The following is a 27717-nucleotide window of genomic DNA, read 5'->3' as shown; positions in this document are numbered from 1 at the left end:
AGCACAATGATGGAACTTTTCAGAGACTTACTAGAGAACGAGAAAAAGATCTTACCACTTTCTGCTAGAGCAGCAGCCACTTCATTGAGAGTGGAATAGATGTTGCAGGCAGCCCATCGGCACTGTGCCCCCAGAGCACCTAGAGTTTCCATAAGCACCTATATTAAAGAGAAAGCAGGAGATGAGCAAGCCTGGGCCAAACAATTGGTCAAGGAGATTAAATTTATATATTTGACAATGATAAAGTACATCAGGAATAACTGAGGCCAACGATTTTCAAATTGCACTCTACAGAAACTCTTTAGTATTTTGAGAGGAGGGCAAGTGCCAGGGGTAGGCATGGGGGAAGGTTCCAGCTGAGCTCTATGTAAGATTTAATTAAACGAAGGATTTCAGAGCCAAAACATTTTTTAAAAACCACCAATTTATAGTTCTGCTTCTTCTTAGGATGTAGAAAGCTGCAAGAGAGGCTCCTACCCTAACCAACAACAAAAAGCCAAATAATCTACAAAACCATAACTTTTCTTAAGTCCATCAAAGAGCTGAGGTCATAAAGCAACCAAGTGAACTGAACTCCAAAAAGTGACAAATCCCTTTAAGCAGAGAGGCAACACTGTTTCACCTTTGGCAGAGCATGGAAGGAAGAGGTGGCTACCATACATGAAGGTAAGAAAAAATTAGCTAAAATTTTAATGAATTAGTAAAGGCTAAATGTGGGAAAGTGTGTCAGTTTAGAATTTCTGGTAGCCGCAGGCACAAGAAGATTTCATACTCACATGCACACTCTTTTCCAGGGGATTCCACCCAGTGCTCACAAGAAAGACTAGGGGCAGGGAGCTGATTGGCTGTGCTGAAAGATAAGCGTGAAATGTGGATACTTTTCCCCACAACCTTCTCTCATAGGAAGCAAAAGTCTCAAGCTGTAAGAAGTGGAGCAGGAGTTATGCCTGCCACCAGGAACCAGGCAAAGATCCACTGCTTCTGGAGGAGGGTAGAAGTAAAAACTCCCTGCTCCTAGCATAATAGCAGGAAACCCTCTTGGGCGCAGGACCCTGTACTGATATGATAATAAAGTAAAGATCACTACCTCTCTAAGAGGAGCAGAACAATATCTCCTGCTCAAGACCCATCACAAGATAACAAGGCGAAATTTGGCTGCTACAGAGAGGAGAGGCGGGGACACTAAAAAAGCGCTGTCCTCACAGAGTCCTGCCTAAGATTGAGGCTGCACCAGGAGCTCCAAGAACCCCACTTGCCCTCACCATTAGCCCGGCTCCAGGAAACAAGTGGCAGCCATCTAGTGTTGCAGGTGAGGAATGCTCTGAAGAGAGAGCCACCCCCCCCGCCGTGGCAAGCATGTGCAGAAGCAGCTGAAAGATGAGGGTGAAGCCAAAACACTGAGGGGAGCCCTCTGGTAACCTCAAATCACAAGGTAACAGCAGCCCACTGCTGGAGGAATTTGAAGCCCATGGTGCAGAGCAACAGAATTAAAATCCAGCCCAATTCATGACAATAATGGAAACTAATATACTCCCATTCAATATAAAATTTCAAGACACACAAAAAAGTGAAAAAAACAACCCACTGTCAAGAAACAGAGTATTTAAGAGAACCAGAATCTGAGATGAGCTAGATGTTTAATCAGACAGGAACTTTAACAATAATTAATACATTTATGTTAAGGGGTCTAGTGAAAAAGATGGACAACATCCATGAACTGATAGGGAATTTCAGCAGAAAGATGGAAATTATAAAAACAAGTGAAATAGAAATGTCATGGGCCAGCCCCGTGGCTTAGCGGTTAAGTGCGCGCGCTCCGCTACTGGTGGCCCGGGTTCAGATACCGGGCGCGCACGGACACACTGCTTCTCCGGCCATGCTGAGGCCGCGTCCCACATACAGCAACTAGAAGGATGTGCAACTATGACATACAACCATCTACTGGGGCTTTGGGGATAAAAAGGAGGAGGATTGGCAGTGGATGTTAGCTCAAAGCCAGTCTTCCTCAGAAAAAAGAGGAGGATTAGCATGGATGTTAGCTCAGGGCTGATCTTCCTCACAAAAAAAAAAAAAAAGAAGAAATGTCAGAAATAAAAAATAAAATAAAAAATATCAGAGATTAAGAATTCTTTCATCAGGCTTATCATCAGACTATGTGTCTCTGAGGACAGAATCAGTGAACTTGAAGCTAGATCAAGAGAAACTACTAAACTGAAATACAGAAAGAAAAATGAGTAGGGGAAAAAATCAGAAGAGAGCATCCAAGATTTATGGGATATTATCAAATGGTCTAACATACATGTAATTGGAATCCTAGAAGGAGAAGGGGATAATAGGGCAAAAGAAATATATGAAGAGTTAATGGGAAATTATTTTCCAAAATTAATGAAAGAGGAATAAAAGAAAAATGACATCCCAATAGCAAAGAGTACACTATTGTACAGATCCACTAAAGGAACCAAGGATCCTTGGAGAAATGACTAATCCACGGCTAGGACAGGGAATGTACAAGACGAGCTTAGATCATCTTGTACCAGAAGCAAGAAAGTGCTCAAAGAATGAAAGGGATATGTTACAAGACAAGCCACAGAAGCCAGACTGAAGGGGCTTCCCTTAGCCAAAATTGGAACAATTTGAGCATCATAATAAATAATGATAGTAATAGATTATAACCCATTAAATAGAAAACAATGATTCCATACAAATAAAAATAAACAAATGAGTGAATAAATTGCAAGTTTGATGAAGAATGGGATATTTACACAGTTTCATATTACTACCACACAAAATACTTATTAATTACAAAGGGGGAAAAATAACTTTCACAACGGAAAAGTCTGGCAGCCACCACCTCAACCAAGGAATCAAAAGAACGTCAGTTATGGGACAAGTCAAAATCACATGCCACCTAATAAGCTTAAATTTAAAAAATGCAGCATCATTTCCTACTAAAGATGCACAGCCTGAATCTAATAATGAGGAAGCTCAGAAAAGTCCAAATTGAGGACATTCTACAGAATAATTTGTCTATACTCTTCAAAAGTGTCATGCAAGTCGAAGAAAGACTAATGAACTGTGCTGCACTAAGGGAGACTAAAAAGAGATGACAATTAAATGAGACACATAACTATGGACTGGATCCTTTTGTTATAAAAAATATTATTGGGACAACTAGTGAAACTCAAATGGGGTCTGAGGATTAGATGGTAATAATGAATCAATGTTAATGTCCTAATTTTGAATGTTTATACTGGTTGTATAGGAGAATGTCCTTATTGGTAAAAAACACACTAAAATATTTGTGGGTGAAGGAGCACCGGTTGGCAATTTACTTTCAAATGGTTCAGGAAAAAAAGTTATCTGTACTTTACTTGCACCTTTTCTACAAATCTATGAAAAATATTAAAAAAATATTAAAAAAAAATTTAATCCACTGATTTGATCCTGACGTACTTTTACTTCAACATATAAGATGGAGATAGGATTCCTTTTAAAAAGGTAGTGTACTACCCTACTGCTTTGACTAAGAGCTATTTTAATAAGGATAAAGCTTTGGTTAAAATGCTTGTTTTAAAATTTCCTGGCAGTGATCAACTCTGGGTACTGATAATTTTCATTTTTAAAAACTTGTATTTTCTAATATTTCTATACTAAATAAAAATTCTAATTAAAAATACGCTCTAATTTTTTAAAAACTTTAAAAAAATTTTTTTTAATTTTTAATTAAATTTTTAAATTAATTTTTAAAAAATTTAAAAAAAAATTTTTTGCAAACAATTCCACTAATGTAGGCTAACCCCTTCATGTAATTTTTCCAAGGCCACATAGCAAGTTGATAGCAGAACTACTCTTATGTCTTAATTTCTAGTCCATGCTACCTTTCAATATTTGATCCCATTTTTCTGTTTTATTTTTCACCTTAAAAAATTTCTGAATTCCTACAACTAGGATTCTTGAATTTGTCAAACAAAAGAATGACACTGAGACTTACCTACAAAGCAATACAAATTAACTAGAAAAGTAATTGAGACCAAGAATATAAGAAGTGTTCAAAGAACTATGAGTCAAGACAGCTGGCTACTAGGGCTCAAGTAGGAACGACGGCAGGTAGGAGTGGGAGGAGGACTGAGCTTAGAAGCTGGTTTAATGCAACTTTAAATCATTACTGTTTAGAAGGAGTAGCTAGGAAACCTGGTTAAAAGTAACTATGGAAACACACCAAAAAAATGTCAATAGATCCAAGTCTATTAGAAACCTGGACAGGAAACTGTTAACTATAATAGTTATTTCTGGGGCATGGGCTTATAGGAGACTTTGTCTTTCTTCTACATTATAGATTGTAGTAATGTTTGAACTTTTTAAAATGAACATGAACTACTTTTGTAATCAGAAAAAAATAAAATAGAGATTAAAAAATAAAACAAAGCAAAATTCCTTTGTAATTATTGTTTTTAAAGGAAAAAGAAAAGAATGTGTGGAAGGAACGATGATAAAATAATACTAAAATTTGTAAACTAATTTTGATTACTACATTCAAGAAAAAAATAGGAAGGAACCTTGAAGAGTGGTAATGTTCAGTGAGCTAGGGGGTAAAAAAGAAACTAGATATAATTTAGCAACATGAGACAGTACAGAAGCACTTACTATTTTAAGCCACCATACTGAAGTCTCATGTCCCTGACGGGAGAAGCCCAAAAAAGTTTCCAAGAGTCATTCTGCCTTGATTCATTAGTCTGCAGCTCCAAAAAGAGATAGTTTTTCAATTTATTATATTAATTTTGAGCCGCCAAGATAGTCTTTTCCTCAGAGAACATGCAACCCAGAAAAGTCTCATAGTGAAGATGCTAACAGTAGCTGTCTGTGTCTTGAGGAATCTCTGCTGTTCTTAATAAGGAATGTGGCCACATAAGTGTTGTGCTTCAGGAGACAATCTTTTGAAAGCTGATCTGGCCATACAAATGACCTGGGTTTTATAAATCTTATAAAAGATTCCAGTCCATTTCTCACTACACAAATTTCCTGCAGTGGTCTCATTATGGTTGGCAACTCAGTATCTACTACATCCTTGACGATGACTCTAAGTCAGTGGTTCTCAACAGGGGAACTTTGGAAAGCTGTGGGGGCATTTTTGGTTGTCACAATAGTTGGGAAGGGAGAGCTACTGGTATTTAGTGGGTAGGGCCAGGGATCTTGACATTTTGAAAGTGCATGACAGTCTCTTACAACAAGAAACCATGCCACATCTGGTACAATTTTCAAATGTTCCAATGAAAAGTTCAGAGGAGTAAGAAACCTATTTATAATTATCTGAGTTTCAAACCTTACTCCATTTTACATATTAACAAAAAGTATTTATTTATTTATTTATTGTGAGGAAGATCGGCCCTGAGCTAACATCTGTTGCCAATCTTCTGCTTTTTGCTTGAGGAAGATTGTCACTGAGCCAACACCTGTGCCAATCTTCCTCTATTTTGTATATGGGACGCCACCACAGCATGGCTTGATGAGCGGTGTGTAGGTGCACGCCTGGGATCCAATCCCACAAACCCTGGGCTGCCAAAGTGGAGCACACAAACTTAACCACTATGCCACCAGGCCAGCCCCAGTATTTTTGTAGTTTTAATACAAACTAGTTTTTCCAAGAAAGCAATAACTATGTAAATCAAGAGAAAAATCATACTTTTTGTTGTTGTTGTTATTCAGAAATTTACAAAAAGTTGTTTATAATTTGAGAAAATCATATAATTTGGCAATACTGCTCTGATGCTCTGGAACCAGAAACACATTTTTACCTACATACATTTGTAGCACTCTCATTCAAATAATGCTATGAGTAAGTACAGATATCTGACTATTCTACTATACTTGTACCAGAGCACTTACATATTGAAATACACAGTATTTTATTATAAATTACTTTCCTTTTATTCTTTCTTCATATTTCAGTTAAGATTTTATGTTGATTTTTCAAAAAATTATATGTACCTAGATACGTTATATCTGAATTTCATTTTAAGATAATACAGGGGCATTACAAAATATTTTTTTTTTATAAAAAGGGGACATTGAATCTGACAGGGGTGAGAATTACTGTACTAAACCCATCATGGTAATCCCAGTGCCGTGCCACGACTCATGGGGCACGGCATGTGTTCCAGTCCTGCTCAATGACACATGATGGAGTATCCAGGAAGACTTCTGGGAAAGGTTTCCTTGCTCTTAGGAGAGAGGAAGAAATGGTCGTCTTCCTCTTTATGGCAGTTTGTGATGGCTTAAAGAGCCATAACCATCTTGCCATCAACTTGAAGATGAAGTAAGCACAGTGAGGAAGCAGCTCTAAGAGAATCACAGACAAATGAAATTGGAGCCCTGAGATCCTGCATCTAAAGTCCATCTTACCTCTATAGAGTTATAGCTATAGAACATAATAAATTCCTTTATGTATAAGCCAGGTTGAATCAGATTTTCTCTTATTTGCAGCTGAAAGTAGCCTAACACAGAGTTGCCTCGTAGAAATGATACTGGAAGGGAAGATAAGGGGAAGCAGTATAGTATAGTGGAGAAAGCATAAGCTTGGGAGTCAGATATACTGAAGTTCAAGTCTTGATTCTATGATTTACTAGCTGTATAACGTCAGACAAATTACTTAAACTCTCTGAGCCTCAGCTTCCTCATTTATGAAATGGAAACAGGAATACCTGCTTTACATGGCCATTATAAGAATTAATGATAATACTCATTAAGCTCTTAACCTAGTACTTGGCATGTTGCAAGCACTCCATAGCTGGTGGCTATTATTAACTACTGTTATCAGTGGAGAAAAGAAAAGGACTCACAGCAGTCTGAGCAGTGATGTGTGTGCAACCCACAATCTTGGCTCCAGCCAAAGGTTTTTCTCCTTGAGCTCTCTTCCTCAAAGCCATCAGTGCCGGCATTTCTGAAAAGGCCCAATACATACACAGCAATATTAGAGAGGAGGGAAGGAGAGATGAAGAATAAACAGAAAAACTTATTCTCTTAAGGTAAGATCCTTCCTCTGCTCAGGTTTTCTGTTAGATTAGGTTTCTTAAGGGATCAAGACATTAAACCTGATTTGCCTTTTATAAGGGACTTTCAGAGGCAAATGCTCCAGTGTTCTAACTCCCTATATCCCAGTCCTCCTTATCTAGTCTCGCTCCCTTTTCCTTGTATAGGGGTTGCTTCTAGACCCATCAGAATTTACTCCCCCTTACCCCTAGTGTTTCCTGAGCTCAGATTTCTTTAGTTATAAGTATTCTTCAAAATCACACTGAAATTTCACAAGCTACTAGATCCCAAGATATAAAAGGATTAACATGGACAAAAAGTCACAGGCAGCTTGAAAAGGAAAAGGTACTTGCTTTCTTTACCTTGTTCAGCAATTTCAATTTCTCTTCGTCCAAACTCTGCCTGTTTGATGTTCTTGACACAGAAGTCACTACTTCCCTTGGAGTTCTTTTGCTGCTTGTCCCTGGGAGATGTCTCATCATCAGAGCTATCTGTATATGAAGCCGCTGAAACAATAGAATAAAAACTCTCAGGTAAAAAAACAGCTTCCTCTAAAACTCCAAACCATGGAGTGAACTGAGGCTTCTCTAGTCATCCAGCACCATACAAATTTACACATCTGATAAGCACCTAAATGGCACTGTGGAGCTGTCTAATCAACTCCTATAGAAAGTGCTATCCACAGGTCAGAAAGAGGAAGCTGAGAGAGGTTGCCAAAGACATTCCCCCTGGATAGTATTAACTTGGGCTAACTTTATCTTCAGAACATGCAGAAGTCCTTGAACATGAAAAAAGAGAGAGATTACACCATGGTAGCAATAGGTTACAGTATTTTTTTGAGGAAGATTGGCTCTGCCCTAACATCTGTTGCCAATCTTCCTCTTTTTCTTATTTCTCCCCAAAGCCCCAGTACATAGTTGTAGAGTTGTAGCTCTTTTATATGGGATGCCACCTCAGCATGGCTTGATGAGCAGTGAGTAGGTCTGCGCCCAGGATCCGAACCGGCAAACCCTGGGCCTCTGACGCAGAGGGCGTGAACTTAACCGCTCTGCCACCAGGCTGGCCCCAAGGTTACAGTTCTTCATGAAAGATCGTGGTCATTAACCTATGGGTTTCTGGGGTCCTAGCTACCCTTCTCTGCCTCTGCTTAAACGCATGATGTAATTTGTGTTTTAGTACAATAACTGAACAGATATGACCCAGAAAACAAGGAACCCATGGGAAAGTAATTAAGAACTACACAAAAAGTGTTTGTCTGACATAACAGAGCTTTCTTTTTTAAGGCTGACTCTGATGAGGCTGAACTATGCCTGCAGACCCAATTAGACACTGACAATGAAGTATTCAGTGCGCTCTCCCTTCTTGCTGGCCTCAGTGGGTCCTGCATTAGGCATTTCAGATTCCCAAAGATGTGGATAAATCCTCTTTTGGTATAATAAAATGCTCTGATAACTAATTCATTTAGCAATATAAACTAGAGGGTGGAAGGTCTAAGACTTTTGATTGTGGCTAATAGGCAGCTGCTGCTGCTATTCCCAGGTTTAGCTGAGTTCTTTTTAGTCTTCGTATATTTTGTAGTTGCTAATCATTTGCTGGATGATTTGAATTAATCTCCCTCCTTGATTTATGTTTAAGTTTCTGCGGATAGTTTCCTCCTAAGTAGTCCTCAAGGTTTTTGAGGGAGGAAGGTTGGGAGACATAAAGCATTGTCTGTAAGGCATTATATATGTCTCAACGAGATGATAAGTATTTCCATCACTTTTGAGGGGAGAAAGCTGCAAAAGCTCAGAGCTCCTAGGGCCTACAGTGATCTGATCTACTTATATCCAGAGAATTAAGGCATTTCTGAGATTTCTTAGCAAAGGGTCTATCTCTGGGAGGGCTGTAAAAGGCAAGTCTGACCTTGCCCAGTTAATCAGGCATGGCACTACAAAATGTTTGGGCAGCAGGGGCCTGAGTATCTCTCCTGGAGCTGGAAAACTGCCCTAGAGCAAAGTCCTAACACGAGACAGCAAGAATGAACATGGGCACCCGGGGAGGTGAGAGAATTAATAAATCCCTAAAGGGACTTTTGTTCTTGAAAGGAGCTAATCTGTACAAAAAGTCTGTGGTTCTCCCCCGTAGGGTAAGCAAGAGCTCAAAGCACCTTTGGCAACAGAGACCAGAAACAGCTTCCTGGGCAGTCATCTATTTCACTAATCAATACTCAGAAAGAGCTTAGGAGTTGGAGGTTTAGGGGAACCAAGCTTCTACCACCTGAGAAAAGAAAGATAATAGCCATCCCTAATCCTGATCCAAATTTACAGGATAATTGCTTTTGAAGAAAGTGCTTACATTCAGAATATCCTGAAATTTCAAATCCTTTTCCAGAGCCATGATGATTTTTATGTTTCCTAATGGCCATTTAAATATAGTGGTTACATGTTCTGGAGCCAGACAGATTTTGGTTGAAATCTCAGTCTCTGTTTCTGGGTATGTAAAGTAGAAGTGAAACCAGAACCTGCTTAATAGGGTTGTTCATTCACTCATATATTCAGTCATTCACACATTCAGTTGTTCATTCAATAAATTTTTATTGCACATCTACTATGTACCAGGCACGGTGTAAGTGCTGGGGATATAAGACAGATATGGATTGTCTTTATCTTCATGGAGTTTTCAGTCTAGTAGGTGAGTAGAAAATGAAATAACTAACTACAAAATTAATTATTTAGAGTTTTTCTTTCCATATGGTTATAATACGTCCTATGAAGCAGACCGTATAATAGGCAGACATGACTTGTCAGAGTAAAGTTGTTGAGAAGATTAAATAAGATAATGTAAGTAAAGTGCTGAGTGCAATGCTCGGTGTAAAGTAATGAAGCACTCAATAAATGATATTAATACCGGCTTTTGCACATATTTTTAATTCAATACCAGATATAACATCTTAAGGATTCTTACTCAGCTTTAGGATTTTGAATAGGAAAGAAATAACATACATACAATATTATTTAGCAGTTTCTTTTTTTCCTACCTCCATCATCTACTAATCTACCCAAGCAGCAGGTGGTTGGCTGGCAGTGATTAAAAAGGCTGAGACTGGAGTCCTAACTCTACCCAGAATAGCTCTCCTCTCCTATGCCTCTTCAGCTTCTAAGGATGAGTCAGGGAAAAAAACAAACAACAACAACAAAAAAACAAAAATTTCCCCTTAAGAAAAGCACTCCAATTTTTGGCTTGAGTTGTTTTCTTCCAACTCAAAGAAAAAAATTATTTATACCACTTCTCTAATGTAAAAGGAAAAAATGGTATTTTATTTTCTTAACAGTAGTCAAGTGCTTATTGTTAGTTCAACCAATCTTTTTCTTTGAGCCAAAATGGATTTGTTTTCAAAGAGCCCTTTACACAGACCTGTTATTAGGTGAGAACCAAAAGTATCAGTTGTCTAGGTTGACGTGAATGCAAAATGGCTGACAGATCCAGACCAAGAGAGTGTTATTTCTGCAAACACAGTGGAAAGATTATTCCTGAACCAGCGTGACATTTATTTTTTGAATCCATACTCATTTCTGCCACTATATTTAAAGTAGCACATTCATGAAAATAGTTGACATAGCATTAAAGATTTCTTCTAGGAAAATTTAGGGAAACCTAACACATACATACACACAGGCTTGAATAGTTTCTAAAGTGTTTGTAATTGTCAGCACACTCTAAAGCCCAGAGTCATAATTTAATTAAAAATGAGCACTCAATAACCAAGGCAATAACCTACTGATGTATACGGCCTGAGACTTTAGCTCTAGCTTCACCTCTAATTGGTTAAGTGACCAATTTTCAACTTACCCAACTGTAAAATAGGGAGTATAACAGATCCTCTCTCTCCCATGCTCTCCCTTTCCCCTAACTACCACCAGAAAATCTTATGAATAAATGAAATAATACCAAAAAAGGATTCAATTTCTAGGTAGAAAAGTAATATAAAGTACAATATAACTTTACCATGGGATATTCTTTTGTTTCATGATACCCCAGAATCAAAACATAACTTGATGAATCACTAATCCACCATCTATCCCACAGAACATGCATACATATATTCTACAGCTCAGGCATGATTAAGCCTTACCTCTTAGCAGCTGTGATATTGTGGGTTATTGCTAGAAGAAGCAGTCACACTCCTGGCTGAATGTCCTATCAGACTATTTTAAGTCAGGCAACTCCTCTCGGGCCTCATCTATTCTTTTGGTAATGTAAATAACAGTAGGGCCCTCTGTGTCAATGTGCAGCAGATTTCATTGATAAATGACACTCTAGAAATATGTGAAAAGCTATCTTAGCAACCAAAATACAAACAAACAAAACTGTGTTATGTGCAAAAACCTAAAGATTCTTCAAACTTTATAAGAACCAATTATGAACTAAGAGACTTCAGTACTCCTTCCTTATCCTTAACCAATTAACTCACTGCAAAGGCAGCTTTTTCAGAAATATATCACTAAGAATGATTTGACTTTGAAGAAAAGTCCCTTCTATTAATTTATTTTTATGAGGTTTGTGCTTAGGGAAAGAGTTTTTTTGTTTTGTTGTTTTATAAAATAATTTCAGGGATTAATGCAGCCTTTTTCAACCTAGGTTTCACTAGAATTGAACCCTAATGCCTTGAAGCATCCATTGAATATATGAATTTACTTCTCTCCTATGCATCTAGAAGGATACTAGTTATGAACCATCCTTTGAAGAACTGAGAAAACAGTCTCTCAAATCATTTTCCGTCTTCTGTGACTCAGACGAGGAACCCTGGCTAAGAAAGGCTGGTAGAGGTTCCTAAATGAAAGCATGGCAAAACTTAGTACCAGGATCATTAGGAAGGGAGTAGGCCACAGCCTAAGTAAGCCTCTATGTATCTTCAGGAAAACAAGCACTTCGGACAGGAAGGTATCTTTTTTTGAAATGTCATAAACATTCTTCTAGCTGTGTACATACATAGAGTATATCAGAGACTTCAACAAGGAAAGTATAATAATGTCTCTGGACATCTTCACCAGTATTTATTTATCGAGCACTGCTTATGTGTCAAACACTGTTCTAAGCGCTGGGAATACAGCAGTACGAAACAGACAAAAACCTCTGCTCTCATGGATCTCATATTCAATTACGAGAAGAAAGACAACAACAAATTAGTAAAATATATGTTATATGATAATAAGTGCCAAGGAGAAAAATAAATAAGGAAAATTTGATAGGGAGTGTTGGGTCGGGTGTTTGTACAATTTTAAGAGAGTAGCCAGGATAGGCCCCAACAAGAAGGTGATCTTTGGTTAAGAACTGAAGAAGGTAAGATACCCAGCCAGGGTAGCTTAGAGCATTCCAGGCAGAGGGAATAGCAAGTGCAAAGGCTTTAAAGCAGGAGAGTGCCTGGCATGTTTCAAAATAACAGTAAGGAGGCTAACATGACTGGAGTGAAACAGCTGGGGGAAGGGGCAGGTTTGGGAAAGTAGAGATGTGATTAGAAATATAATGGGAAGCTGGATGGAATAGGGTCTTGTAGGCCATTGTAAGAACTTTAGCCTTTACCCAGAGTGAGATTCGGTAGACATTGGAGGATTTTGAGCTGAGAAGTGATATGACCTGACATTTTAAAAGAATGAATTTGGCTATAGGGTTGAGAATAGACTGAAGAGGGGCAAGGTTGGAACTCTGGAGCTCAGTTCTCAAGATATGGGAGGTTTGAGATGCCTATAAAACATCCAACTGAAAGGAGTGAGCAGGCAGTTAATATACGGATCTAGTGTGTAGGGGAGAGATTTGAGCTGGAGATAAAATTTGAGAATCAAATGCCATAGTATTTTAAACTATGAGACTGAATGAGTTCCTCTGGGGTGAGAGAAACAGAGAAGGGAAGAGGTCCAAGGACCAGTCTTTGGGGCTCTCCAATGTTAATTTCTACGGTCAATTAAATTATAACATATGCTGAAAAGGGTTCCAAGTTCTTATTGACATGCATTTGCCTATCTTCCCATACTTAGAATGCTGTGAATCAATTCTGTTATTCCTGGCTTTTCATTTGATGGGTATGGAGCGTTTTCTGTATCACCTCATATAACTTCCCATTGCCTCCATTACGAACATCACAGGCTGCCAGAGTTTTCCAGGATCACACAACAAATCACACATGGATCAAAGCCTAGAAACTAGGTCTCTCCTAACTCCCAGTCCAAGACTCAAGGCAGCAGATATCTCCATTCACAGTTTGTTTAAAAGGGTTTGACAGTTGTTCATGTGAAAAAAACAAAAAATAAAACGAGGTTAACTGTGTGTGACAGTTGCAAAAGAAGCAAACATAATCTTAGGTTTCATTTTAAAAGCATTGAGTTTACGGAAATAGCACTTCGTACAGATTAGTTCAGACTATATCAGGGATATTATATTCATATGCATAATATTTTTAAAAGGACACTTAATCTGGAATATATTTAGATGACAGTAACCAGGACATGGGATGCCCCCAAAATCAGGCAACTAAAAATGGCAATTTTTATTTCTAAGTAAAATCTTTAAATTTCAGGGAATGTATAAGAGCTTATCAAGAGCTGAATAACTAGATAAAGCAAGGATCACCCTATCATCTAAAATGCTCCCAAAGAGGCCCAATGGCCATTTGTCAGGGATGCAATCCAGGCAATTCCAGCATCCAGTGAAAAACTGAAAAACTGATCTGTAAGTTATTTTCCATGTCCAGGATGTTTTGATTCCATGCTCCTGAACTTAATATCCTTAAATGGATATATAAGGTTGATCATTTTTGACTATAAAAAATGGCAATTTCATATAGTTCAACCTAAAACATCCAGGTTTTCCAGGGTGACACCAATCAATATCCCTCACCAATGAGCAATACCAGGCCACTATGCATCCACTTAGAAACCAAGGGCATCAAATACACTCTTCTAGGTAAATAGATATTTTGTAATCACCCTCCTTGTATATGGGGTTTTGGTGGGAAGGGAGGCATTGGTTTTTTCTGCACGAACACAGTTGGAAATGTGGATCTAGTGTGTAGGGAAGAGATTGATTGAGCTGGAGTTAAAATTTACTATAATTATTATAAAATTTACTACAATTATTATTATGTTATACTAACCAGTTCATGAATTTTCAACACTGGTTATTTCAGCAGAATAAGATAGGTACAAAATTTGGTATCTTTAGACAAAAATCCATAGGAATTTGTGTCACGTGCTTTACATCATTCAGTTACTGTGGGGGGAAAGTAGAAAGTGTAAGTAACAATTTACCCAACCTAAAAGTTACAGCTTCCCAAACAAGCTTTCTTCAACTTTACATAACAACTTCCCTATTTGTATGAAGAACAAATAAAATTTCACGTCACAATGAAAATTTTCTAATGAATATTACTACTTATAATGTGAAGAGATAACTAGGGCAAACACTCAGCTTCCTACCACATTCCAACATAAGAGCAAAATAAAATAGCTCCATATTACATCAGACACATACTAGGCACTGTTGCACAAATGGCCAACGCCTTCAAGGGGTTCCACATGGTAATAGCTCATCTGGCATTAAACGATAACTCAGTCCCAGGGCCCATGTATTTGAATGAATGCCACTGGAAAGGAAGGAAGGAGTAACAAGCAATACAATGTCACAGTTTAGAAGAAAAGGAAAAGGACTTGCTTGACTAGCTACAATGTTTTCATTATTTCTTGGGGCAATTAAGGCTTCCCTGTTAATTTGCAAGTACCAGAGGGAGCGATGCGGAACCCCTCTTTTATTTTCAAAGAATGGAAAAAAGACAAGTCCTTTACACATGCTGTTCAGTTAAGGTCATCAGTGAGCTACATACTGCCACCCTCTGAATAAATCAGAACTGTTTCCTTAATCACCTTCTTCTGCCTTAATTGGAAGAGGAGGCCTCTATTAAGCTCCACTCTGAATTTCCAAGAGGAATCCAAAGATCCCATCCAGAATTTTGGTCTAAATTTCAGCTGAGAGTCAAAGTGTTTATTCCAAAGCACAGGCTTGTTCACGCTTAATGAACAATGGAGGGTCCATTGGTCACACTTAATTAGCCTTCACATCTGGGTCCACAGCAGTTCAGCACTCACCTGAGCTATAGCTGTCAGTAGATGACTGAGAAATGGAACGAGACAGAGAGCGACGTCCAAGTTTGGTGGGACGTTTGTTGAATTCTTGTTTCTGGTCAGCAAATTGGATCTGCTAAGAAAAAGAACTCTAGTTATATAAAGGAAAAGAACCTCCATTTTTGAGACAGCAATTCAAGGCTTGCATTATAGGATCTTACCTTCTCTTGCAGCTGACCTGATTGTACCAACCTATATTTGGAATGTTAAGACTCTTCAGAGAGAATGATTTTTCATTCTTTACCTATTATATTTCTATCAAATTTAAATTTCTGATCCACTTTCTGACTATATGCCTTTTATAATAAAGTTGTGACCAAAAAAAAAAATGGAGAATGGGATGTTCTGATTACAATAAATTTAGAAAGTTGAGTCATATTCAGAAATCCTTTCTATAGTAGTCTCACTGAAAATTAGAGCTGGAAAGAATCTTTGAGACTATTCTAATCTTCATATATCTAGATGAGAAAACTACAAGGTACAGAAAGGTAAAGTGACTTGCATTCAGGTTTAAGAATCTCAGGAAACGGTATGGTATAATGGGAAAAAAAAATAGGCTTTCCATTCAGACAGAACTTTCTGGAACTGCATTCAAATCCTGACTATGCCACTCATTAGGTATGTGATATTGGTGAAGATGCTTTTGCGAGCCTCATTTTCTCATAAACACGACAAAGGCAAAAGTACTTACCTCACAAGCTTTAGAGAGGATTAAATGAAACAATGTATGTAAACTGTGAAACACAGCAGGAAATTCAATAAATCTACTCCCTCAATCCCACCCCTATAGTTCAGTGTTCTTGTAACTCTTGCAAGTAGTCACTCTAGCTTTTTAAAGGCTTTCTAAAATGTATTAATTAGCTTTTCAGTACTAAAAAGTACAGTAAACATTATTATTTTTGATGTTATCATCAAGTATCTAAAAGCCACAAGACTGATCATTTATTAACTATAACAGATGGAGAAAGAGTGGATGACTGGACTGAATATGTATAAACCTCAATACTCTGGAGGTTGCATTTTGGACAATATATGATAATGATTTTCTTGCAATTTTATCTCTTTTACCTAATGTTGGAGGTTCCAGCTGATACTTTGTAACACTTTACAAATCAAAGCTCATATCATTTATTCAACAAATAACTTTTATTCTTTTTTCCTAATTGAATGTTTGCATAATTGCCTAGATTATTGTGGATCCAAGGTGTCACAGAGGCAGGAAGGATCAAAGATCTGACAACTGATTCTACCTTTCATGATAAAAAGATGGTTCCTTGATGGGCAGAACGCAGATACAGCACATCAGAATGAAAGCAGCAACTGACGGCTACATTTCCTGCAGTTAGAGATAACTATTGAGTCATTTGAGTATTGACACAACGGGACCAATGTCAAACTGAATTAGCTTAGCATGCATCTAAGAAGAATTCATAGCATTTTCACAGCTATAACAACAAATAAAGCCTGTGTGGTAGTTTATAGAGTTTACAAATTGTTTTCAGCAATAGGAAAATTCATTGGATTAGAAGCTCTTCACAAAATGAAAAATGGCAAAATAGATTACTTTGATAAAGCAGCAATTTATTCCAAAAAGAGAAAGTGCCCTTTCTATACATTCCCATCGGATGTACATGACCTTCCATGTACTTCTCCTATCACAGCACTTATCACACTGAACATAACTATCTACCTGTATCCTGGGTAAACTATAGGCTCCATAAAGGCAGGAGCTGTGTATCTTACTCACTCTCATATCCTCAGGCACAAATGCTTGATACATGGTAGGCAATCATGTGCTGAAACAACGGGTAGACTATTCTATCTTCACTGCCTGTACTTGGTTGAATATTAAGTAAATATAGAAAGCATAAGCCAAGTCTAACGTTAAAAGAATTTTTAAGGGCAAAAAACGCTGGGAAGGAGAAGGTGATTGAGAGGACCGGGAGGGGAATAGCAGTCAGGCTCAAAACTCTGGCTTCCATTTCACCAACCTTGTTCAAGACAGTGATATTTCTTTATTCTTTTTTAGACGGCCATCTAGGAAAAGCAGTAGGAATTGACTTTCCAAAGGCCATAATGAGTCACTAACTCAACAGTGCCTCCTTTTAAAAAAGAATAACACATAAACCCTGCCTCAGATATGTAACCCGCCCCCCAACACACACACACCACTAGAGGGGGCCAGTCACTCTACTTCTCTAGATTTTGTAGGATTGAGGTGGGTGGGTACCCCACTAACACTAAACCATGTCACTATCTAACTGCATCATCATCTCAAACCAGTTGCCCTAAGCTGAGCTCTCTTCTCTATAAAGTCTTCTCCATTTACAGTAATTCCTCCCATCCAGGTCAAGTTTAGGCTATCTTTTGGCACTAAAGAAGACTAGGCTATGTAGGCTTCCTACACTCAGAGAAATAAGATTCTAAATCTTGTTTACTCGTTAGACACTGAACTCACGTTTCTCTAAGACAGAAGAATATTAGAAAGAGACAAACCACTTATACAGAATAAGTTATACAATTTTCCCAAAGAATGTTTATCTTTTACTGATAAGCAGAACACACATGGTTTAAGTAGGTCATCTCTAGTACCCACCTCCCCGCCCAAGTAGTTAAATGTCATTACATTCTTCACTCAACAGTTCACCTTGTTATATAGTAATCTACCCACCCCAGTTGTGGTACTCTGGTAGATTCTACCCCTAACTTTCCTATTTTGTCTAAAATCAGAGAGTCCTTTAAGGTAACCTTCCTTTTCCATTTCAGAGAGAACTGCCTAACTCAAAAGGCATCAAGGCAAGGGAGGGAAAGAGACTGTTAGGAGAGGAGCAGCTCACCTTATGCCAGAAGGAGGGATGAAAGCAGGAAAGGAGGGAAAAAGCAGCTGGCCTTTTACAATAAGGGCTATAGCGGCAGCAAGACTGGTAAATAAGAGCTTAGCCTCACCTGGGCTTTAATCCCAGAGTTGCCATTGACAATGTATTTCTTCTTGCTGCTCAGCATAGTGACATTACCAGCCCTACTGCCACCTCTCCGGTCCAGGGACCCTTGTGGGTAGGCCTTTAAACTTTCTTCATCAGCAATTCTGTTGGCTCTGGTTCCAGCTAGCTCTTTTTTTGGGGGGGGGGTGGGCTACCCTTCCCTGGAATCCCTGAAGCAACTCCAACAACCCCTCCAGCAGTAGAGCCCAATTTAATTAGGCTTTTCTGTTAGTGGCTCATCAGCCATTCCTAGTTCTGAGGGCTGCTTTGCTTTTATTTATTTTTTTTCCTAAACACCTCATTACACGGATCCTCTGACCTCTAAACCTTAACAAGTCCCTTGACAAGGCCCAACTTGCATGTGCATAACAATAGCTTATTTATATAACCGGTGCACTTCTTTGCCTGCTATAATTAACTTGCTAATTAGGTTCCTTTTTAACCTTACCTCCTCCTTTTCCTTGTCAGATGATTTTAGTTAACCTAGTCTCATTAGAAAAAAATTAACTACAGAGCCACTAAAACAGTGAGGGAATTTATTAAGATGGAAAAAAAAACAATAATGGTGCCAAGTGCTTAGGCAGTCCCTAACCTACACTTTGTGTCCTTGGGTTAGTCAGACTGGGGACACTGGTTTCAGCTCTGTCACCAAAGAAATCAACTTCTTCGGTCGGTTGCTCTACTCTTAATTGTGCATCTTTTATACAAGTCTGACATTTGGTTTCTAGTCCCATCTCAAGATTGTTGCTGATTAGGTGTTGAATGACTCTGTTTGATTTTCTCAAAAAAAGCTTTTCAAAAACTGTGTTTTGCTGAAGGTGTGACTACAAAGGGGAGTTTCCTATTTCCTCAAGATTCGCCAGAATCGCAACAACTTTGTTACATATCAAATAATGAGTCAAATGAAAGGGCAAAGAATAACATTATTTGTTGATTTCTGAAAGGGACCCAGCGAATAGGAAAGCTACATTCAACAGTATGTTCACAGAGACAGGAGTGGGAATGTGATTTGAATTCTTCCTAAAAAAAGAGACTGCTTGTTGCACACAAGAAAGAACATAAAATGCTAGGTTCTTTTTTTAGGATAATCTTTATTTTGAGAGAAAAAGTCTCTGGAAGAAGAGAATAAGGGGAGAAGAACTGATATTTATTAAGTGCCTATAATGCACAGCCCTGTGTATATGTTACTTCTATAAATCAGTATAAGAATCTTAAAAAGTAGGCATTATTATCCTCATTTGACAAATTAGGAAAGGCGAGCTCTGAAAGAACAGATAATGTGCCTGAGGTCTCACAGCAAATAAGTGACGGCACTAGAATTCCAGCCTGTGTTTATGTCAGAGCTGAAGCTCTTTCCACTATACCACACCTACGATATTAATCAAAAGACCAAAAACTCCCCTGGCCCTAATCTTAGGTGCACTAGTCCCACCTCATTCCTCTTAATTTATATTTAAATTTATTTAATTTAAAATTACTCTCTAATTTACTTTCTTACCAGATTGGGTCTCAGAAATGACATCATCCCAGATGATCTTGGGCCCCTATCAAACCACAATTCTGAAATGGCTAATCATATAAGATAAGCTCCAGAAGGAGGTACATACAGATCTGTACCAAATAAAAGCAGAAGACATTTTTGGATACTATTACTGATAGGAAAAGCCTTACCAGTTAACAAGTTTATCTAACAAAGTAGTTCTCAAACTTTAAGTGCATCAAAATCATCCAGAGGGCTTATTAAAACACATTGCTGGGCCCCACCCCCCAGAGTTTCTGTTTCAGTAAATCTGAGTGGGGCCCAAGATTTTGCATTTCTAACAAGTTCCCAGGTGATGCTGATGCTGCTGGTCTGGGGGACCACACTTCGAGTACCCCTTCTCTAACACTTTCTTCAAGCACGAATAAAGCAGCCCTAATTTTCTTGACTCTCTCCTTAGCCAACCATTTTATGCTATCTGTGGCTAAAACCATGGAGGCATATTCATAGGCAGAAAAGAAAAGGTTATTTGAAAGGTCAGAGAATAGAATGAGGTGATCCTTTCTTTATACTCAACCAAAGTATAAAGAGAACTGGGTTTAATTCTGATTTCTACAACTTAAGGCTGTTGAATAGACAGTTAATGCATTAAGAAAAATCGGACTCATGGGGAGGATAAAATATCTATTTACCCTAAAGAGGATCAGGCCAAAAGAAACCAATTAAATCCTTTTCAAGTACATAAAGGAGTACAACAAAGGATGATGATCAGAGGTACTGTCTCTCTGTATGTGTATTTCTTAACATCTGCATCACATAACAATCTGTAATCCTCATTTATAAAATGGGAACAATAATATCTACTTTGCCTATCTCAAATGTGTGCCGAGAAAATAAAATAAATGTATGTGAAAGGGTTTTAAAAACTACATAATGATACACAAGTATAAAATATTAACACTTCTATTCTTTTAGAAGGTCAAAAGTTCTTCATCTAGAGTCCATGGATGTCTAGAACGGCCCCCGCAAAACAGAATGCAAAAATTCTGTGTATGAGTCTATTTTCCTGGGGAGAGAGCCCACAGTTTTCATCAGTTTCTCAAATCGGTCTCTGTTTTAAGTGTCAATCCTGACCTAAAGTTATAGTCAGGCTACCTCTACCACCATTTACCAGATACCTTAAAGGTTTCCGTCTCACGTCCAAGTAGATATGGTTCAAGCATTCTTAGAGACATCTCTCCCTTCCAAACCAAATGAGCTGCTTGAACAAATTCTTCACCTATAGAAGGGATTATTTCTAGCCAAAAGAAAATCAGGTAACCAGCTGGCTAGGCACTCAAGAAAGTCAATCAGATTTCCTGCGGAAAAGTACCAAGTACTTCATAGAGCTTGGGTGGGAGGAGGAAATATTAAAACGTAGGAACTTAAAAAAAGGTTACTGCTGATCTCCATGCATATAAAAGGAGGCATTTCACCTATCAGTAGGGATTCAAGATTTCTCAAGGGAAGCAAAAACATATTAATAAGGACAATCTTTAAAAGGATGTGTTCCCCAACCTTTTAGCAATAAAACTGCCCGAACAAGGCTAAGACAATACTTCACATGAAAATAGCTGAGGAGCAGAGGCTCCAGCAGAAGTTTTCCAGTGACTGACTGAATGTTAACTTGAAGATCTACCTTGTCAATTCTCGAGATTGGGGTTCTTCAAACTTCATCCTCATGTATTTCCCTGCTGGGAATCAGAGATGTGAGTACTGTCAGCTGCTGTCTGTGGTCTGAGTCCTATTCTCTGAGGGATATGCAAATCCCTTTTTGCTGCTGATCATTAACAAAAAGGGAAGTATTAGAATGTACCTTCTCTACTAAATTTTTCTCCTGAAAGAAAGTTTGAGAGTCTTGCCGTATTTCCTCTAGAGGCAAGGATAGTCTCAGCGGAAGTTTCATTACATTAATATGTAAACTGGAACATGAGTCAGACATTTGTTAAAACTTTCTTTAATTGAAATTTTGGCCCAACATGGGAGCTGGCTGCAGGGTTTTCTTTTGGGAATTAAAACACACTCTAACATTTATTTCACAGGTAAGGTCTGGAAATCTATAGGCAAGACACCAGAGGGTGCTCAGTGGCTCTCTTTGCTGGTTAAGTGGATATCGATGGCAGTCTAACACAGCACTTCCAGACCAGGTGAGAAATTAATGACTTATGTGGTATCTGAAAGAAAGGCTCAAGAAGTTAGTCTTTGGCAAGGAAAAGCCAGCAGATGAAAAGCCCCTCCCTACTCTTTCTTGGTGTTGTTAAAAAAATCTACTGATCAAAGTTATTTTCCTGGGTTTTGAGAAAGAAGGGCCAGGAAATCACTAAATAAGAGAAATGCCATACTGAAAACAAAGCAAAGCTGTGCTTTATTAAAGAAAGTTTTCTAAAAGCTGGGAAGTCCTAGGTCATATCCCTTAAGCAACATCACAGTAATTCCTTTAGGACAGTTTTCTTGTTCACGTAAATAAAAAGAAGGTAAGCAGGAGCTCCTCTTGAGAGGATGTGCTCAGCAGGTAAAAAGAGTGAGGACTATTATTTATGAGAATAAGAGTTACTATAAAACTTTTATTGATTCTGAGTTGACCACACTACTGTTCGGTGGAATTCTTCTGTAATATGCCTTTACCGAAATACCAAAGTTTAATATCTTAATGTGGTCCCTCTCCTAAGAAAACCAAAATTCTTGATCTCATTTCTTGTTATTAATGAGTGGTTGGAGATTAAAAAACAAACTTCAAAACCCAAGTAGAACTATTATATGAATTCTTTCCATTAATTCTACAACACTACATTATTTGAAATAAGCCTGTGGATGGGTAGGATTTCTTTGCATCAAATGTTTTAAAACTGATCACAAGGTTCTGAAACAATATTAAGAACAACAGCAGCAATAACCCCAACAAAAATAATAAACAAGAATTGTGAAAGCAAGAGTTGAAATGTAGGCTCCTCAATTGGGCTTTTGTTAGGCCTACTATACGCTCAATCTCATTACTGATGGTTATTTCTTTAAATCCATAATTCCATAAACACTGAAAAGAATTTGGAATATGTTATATACAGTCTAGCCAGTTTTCCATAGAGAAATATATATATACAGTAGTCCCCTCTTATCTGCAGTTTCACTTTCTGCAATTTCAGTTACCTGCAGTCAACTGTGGGTCAAATATTAAATGGAAAATTCCAGAAACAAACAATTCATGTTTTAAATTGTGTGCCAATCTGAGTAGCATGATGAAATCTCGCACCATCCTGCTCCCTCCCGCCTAGACTGCAGCATACCTACGCTATATATGCTACTGGCCCATTAGCCACTTAGTAGCCATCTTGGTTATCAGATTGATTGTGGCGGTATCGCAGTGCTTGTGTTGAAGTAATTCTTATTTTACTTAATAATGACCCCAAAGCACAAGAGTAGTAATGCTGGCAATTTGGACATGCCAAAGAGAAGCTCTAAAGTGCTTCCTTTAAGTGAAAAGGTGAAAGTTCTCGACTTAATAAGAAAAAAAAAATAGTACGCTGAGATTGCTAAAATCCACAGTAACTTTTATTACAGTATACTGTTATAATTTTTCTATTTTATTATCAGCTATTGTTGATCTCTTACTGTCCCTAATTTATAAACTTTATCATAGGAATGTATGTATGTACAGGAAAAAACATAGTATATATATATCGGGTTCAGTACTATCTGCAGTTTCAGGCATCCATTGGTGCTCTTGGGATGTATCCCCCGTGGATAAGGGGGACTACTGTATATATAAAACACAAGCCAGTATAGACTGTAAGAAATCAGGCAAAACCTAGAAGAAACCAGACAGTTCAGAACATAAGGATGGTTGCTGTTTTTAAATCAAAAGATGAAATTGGATCTAAAATATTAGGTTTTATGTGCTAGTTCTTATCAACAAATAAGTCCTTATTATCATTATATTAAAAGTATTTATCAGGCAAACATGGAATTTTGAAGAATAGTGCCAAAAGAGCTATAGTTCCTGCCCTTTAGATATACACATATAAAGAACAGTTGGGGAAATGTTCTGACTGGAGGGAAAAAAAATGGGCAGGTAGGGGAGAAACATTTTAAATCTTTTTAGAGACTTGAGAGAGCACCATTTCTATAAGTTCTGTTTTGTTTTGTTTTTTTCCTCACTATTCTTTTTCTTTACCCCCATGAGAAATAAACTAAGCATCTACTTGCAAATAGAATGCAAAGCAATCGTAGAATAACACAATGCAGGCAGAACACCAGCAGCAGTAGGGAAGCTCCAGCCCAGCACAGACAACCAGGCAATAAGCTGCCTCTGGCGAGGCAGCTCTCAGACCTTCCCCAGCTTCACTCGTAATTAAGAAACAGGGGTGATCCAGGACATGGAAACTAATCAGAAATTAGAGTAATAACTGTTTTCCCAGCCACAGATCCTGGTAGGGACTTCTCACAGGTGATCTCTGTCACCTGTCAGAAATGGTTGCCGCATTATCAAGAAACAGAAGGAAAAGCAAAGCGACCAAAGAACTCACCATCCACTCAGGCATGTTAAAAGCTGAGGTGCCCTCATTACCGTCCCACTTCTCCATAGTGCAGGCTTGAGTAATATATGTCCTGAAGCAAAAGGGAAAGCTGGTTTGGAAATGCCAGGGCTTTCTGAGTGCCCAAAAGCAGAACCAAACCTAGTGATTCAGAAGTTCACAATGTCTAGCAGAAGCTGCATCCCCTTTCACAGAGGCTTCCTATTCAAATCAAGATCACTAGTCAACTGCCTGCCGAGTCCCTTACTGGCCAGCTTCAAACCTCTGCTTCTGATTCAAAATCAGAGCTGATGCAAGGTTCTGCACCCAGGCACTGAACTTCCTACAGGACACTCACTGTTTAATGCCACCCAAACACTCTACCCCCACTTTCCTAGTGGGGACTTTCTGTAGCAACAGTCAGTCTTCCTCTCTTTTCCTGTGTGTAAGGCACTTGTTAATTTTTCTCCTGCCCCTCACAGGATGCGTCACTGGAGGTGCTGATACCAAGATCAATAAGGATTGAGGTCAAGAAGGCACTCCCATTTCTCAAGAGTTGCTTGATTTGGATCAGTACAGTAAACAGGCGTTTCCTTGAAATCAAGAGTTCCTTATGGCTTTCAAGTTTAAACAGCTAAGGGGAAGCTCCCTCATCTGCTCACACTAGGAGTCTGGCACCAAACTCAGGCATATCTAAAGTTAAATTCTTATTGGACAGGAGATTTGGATGGAGCCAGGGAAGATCTCTTGCAAAATCAGAACTCATTAGAAGCTCTGAAGAAAGTTCTGGGAGCACAACTCCCTCTACTGGCTCCCTGTGCTGTGTACAAGAAAGTCTAAGGGACTTCAGCAGCAGAAATAACATAGGTGCTGATTGTAAATTAGCTGCTTCCCTGAGGCTAGTCAGGAGCTACCACAGTGTAGGTTTAGAGAGAGCCAGAGTTTTCTCAATCAAGACTAGTGCTGCCTCAAAGTCCCTATCCAATGCTGGTTTTTACTCGCTAGGTTTGGTTTCAGGAAGAAATAGGATGCCAACACAGTAGCCCTATACACTATCACCTGAAGGGACCCCAGTTGTTGTTTCCTCTCTATTTCCCCATACCAGCTCCCTCCTCTCTGCACCCTTTAGAAATTTGGAAATAAGACAAAACTAGAAAAAAGGTGACCTAACTTATTTTACCTGTGTAGTTCATTCCTAGAGTATAGTATCCAATAAGAGTACCATAGATTTCAGGCACAAAGGAAGCCCAACAAGATATGCCTGCTTTGGTCCCCTTCAAGAGACTCTTAACAGTGTTAATTCCCATTGCAGAGGATAATTTCTTTGGAGCTGATAGTCATGATATTATAATTAGGATTACAGGTTCATTGCCTTTTAGGGCCTTCACTGGTTAGGAGAATGGTCCTTTAGATGTAGAATGGAGAAGAAGGTAATGTGTAGGGGAAGAGGTATTGTAGGGTGCCAGAGAGGGCAGAATTCAAATGACTGACCTGGATGTCTAGACTAGAGAGAAAGGTAAGTGAAAACAGAAGGGGACTGTTGGACCAGGTGAATGTAGAGGCATCAAAGGATTAGAGATCACAGGGCAAGGGGAGATCAGATGCAACAAGAAGAGAGAACAGCAGAGGTGGGAGTAAAGGAAGCTGTGGTCACAGAGGAGCTATGGAGTGAGGCAATTTTGAGTGATGACAAGATACAGAAGGTTGATGAAATGCAGGAGTGATAAGGCCCTCTGAGGTCAGGGTGTCAATTCTGATAAAGCCTTAGCTCTTAACAACCTCCAGTTATTGTCCTCTGGTCTTCCTTTTAATCCAAACTTCTTAATAAAATGAGAAGTTACATCTGCTGCCTAAATTTCCAATGGTATCTTTCATCTGTGTTTTAAATGCAACATACCTAAAATCAAAACGATTGCTCCATCTTTCCTTTCCCTCCACCCTCCAAGCAACAGTTTCTTCTCCCCACTTTTCTACCTCTGTTCCCTCAGTCAACCCGACAGAAAACCTCAGTCATCTTTGACTTTCCCCTTTTCCCTAGTTCCCACAACAACCAGTTGCCAATTATTTTCGAGCCCTCCTCTACAAAGCCTCTCATCTATCCCTCCCTGTCCACTTTCACTGCCCCCTAAAAATCGTCTATAAACCCCTTCCAGGAGGATCTTCTGCTACATATCCTTATATATATATTCTATCCCCAGGTAAGCTGGGGGATACCCGCTATTTCCTCAATGTGAAGACTGCACAGCATGGCAGCAAAGAGCACTGGTTTTGGAATAAAACAGACCTGGGTTAGAATCCTGGCTCTGCCACTTACTTAACCTCTCTATCCCACCAATTTTCTAATCTGTACAGCAGGAATAATAATCTCACAGGATTGATGCAAGGATTTAAAAAGTGTATATATACTAAGTAATTAATAAATGGCAGCTCTTACTTATGGGTTTATTAAGCTGTGTCCTTTTCCACGTCAATGCCTTTGCTCATGCCATCTTCTCAAACTGAAATGCATTCGTTCTGCCTTCACTTCCATCATCTTCATTTATTCAAATTCTTCAAGGTTCAGCTCAAATGATAATCCTGCCATGGAATCTAACCTCAAAACAAGAATCTCCCTTCCCTCTAATATTGTTCTATGGTCATATCACTATTTTTACCCTTCCTCATATTATAGTCACTGTGTACAGGTGTTAGATTCTAGGCTTTTCACGGGTTTAAGCCAGCTTTGATTTGCCTACAGTGCCTAGCATATAGTAAGGGCTTAAAAAATTGTCAAATTTTGTATGCTGTATGTATATCTTATAGTACTCTGGGGGTAACTTGCATAGTCAATGTGTTCAATATATTTATGTCCATTTTATAGGATTTGGAACATTATTTTATATATGCAGGGACGTAGTTACATTTCTGACCACAGCTATGACTTATTTGTGGTGAGTCCTTAGTACGGTTTTAATCCTTAATTATAATATTATCTCTGCATGAATATATAATCCACTTTCTATTGCTTGATCTGCACCAATTATAATCCCTTATGATCTGTATCATAATGAAGCTTTTAGGAACAAATCAAGGCCAAAAGACTATTTTACTGTTAGAATGGAGCCCAACCCTTAAAATATTTCAATGACCATATACAAAAATTAACTCAAAATGGATCAAAGACCTGAAGGTGAGAACTGAAACTATAAAACTCCTGGAAGAAAATGTAGGCAGTACACTATTCGTTATTGGTCATAAAGGGATCTTCTCGAATTCCATGTCTACTTGGACAAGGGAAACAAAAGAAAAAATAAACAAGTGGGACTTCATCAGGCTGAAGAGCTTCTGCAAGGCAAACAAACCAGGATCAAAATGAAAAGGCAACCCACCAGCTGGGAGAAAATATTTGCAAACCATGTATCCGACAAGGGGTTAATCTCCATAATATATAAAGAACTCGCAAATCTGAACAACAAAAAAACAAATAACCCAATCAAAAAATGGGCAGAGGCCATGAACAGGCATTTTTCCAAGGAAGATATACAGATGGCCAA

General features: G+C 38.5%; 1 protein-coding gene across 5 annotated transcripts in view; it reads right to left on the bottom strand.

Annotated features, from left to right (window-relative positions):
- The window catches only part of AHCYL2 (adenosylhomocysteinase like 2), a 159909-nt gene that overhangs the window by 28166 nt on the left and 104026 nt on the right, over positions 1 to 27717 (bottom strand). The window contains exons 1-5 of one of the 5 annotated variants that reach the window (XM_058529728.1): positions 24197 to 24586; positions 15141 to 15252; positions 7389 to 7532; positions 6837 to 6937; positions 56 to 158 (exon numbers count right to left, since the gene is read on the bottom strand). In XM_058529728.1, coding sequence (XP_058385711.1) covers positions 56 to 158; positions 6837 to 6937; positions 7389 to 7532; positions 15141 to 15252; positions 24197 to 24253 — 517 coding nt within the window. In that variant the 5' untranslated portion in view covers positions 24254 to 24586. Of the gene's footprint in view, positions 1 to 55; positions 159 to 6836; positions 6938 to 7388; positions 7533 to 15140; positions 15253 to 18122; positions 18195 to 24196; positions 24587 to 27717 lie in introns of those variants that run through there. The other 4 variants (XM_058529735.1, XM_058529742.1, XM_058529712.1 and 1 more) reach the window with 4 other exon arrangements.

This window comes from Diceros bicornis, chromosome 3 (genome assembly GCF_020826845.1).
Source record: "Diceros bicornis minor isolate mBicDic1 chromosome 3, mDicBic1.mat.cur, whole genome shotgun sequence".
Classification (NCBI taxonomy): domain Eukaryota; kingdom Metazoa; phylum Chordata; class Mammalia; order Perissodactyla; family Rhinocerotidae; genus Diceros; species Diceros bicornis.
Note: the sequence above shows the minus strand (reverse complement) of the source record. Positions and strands in the feature narration are given on the sequence as shown.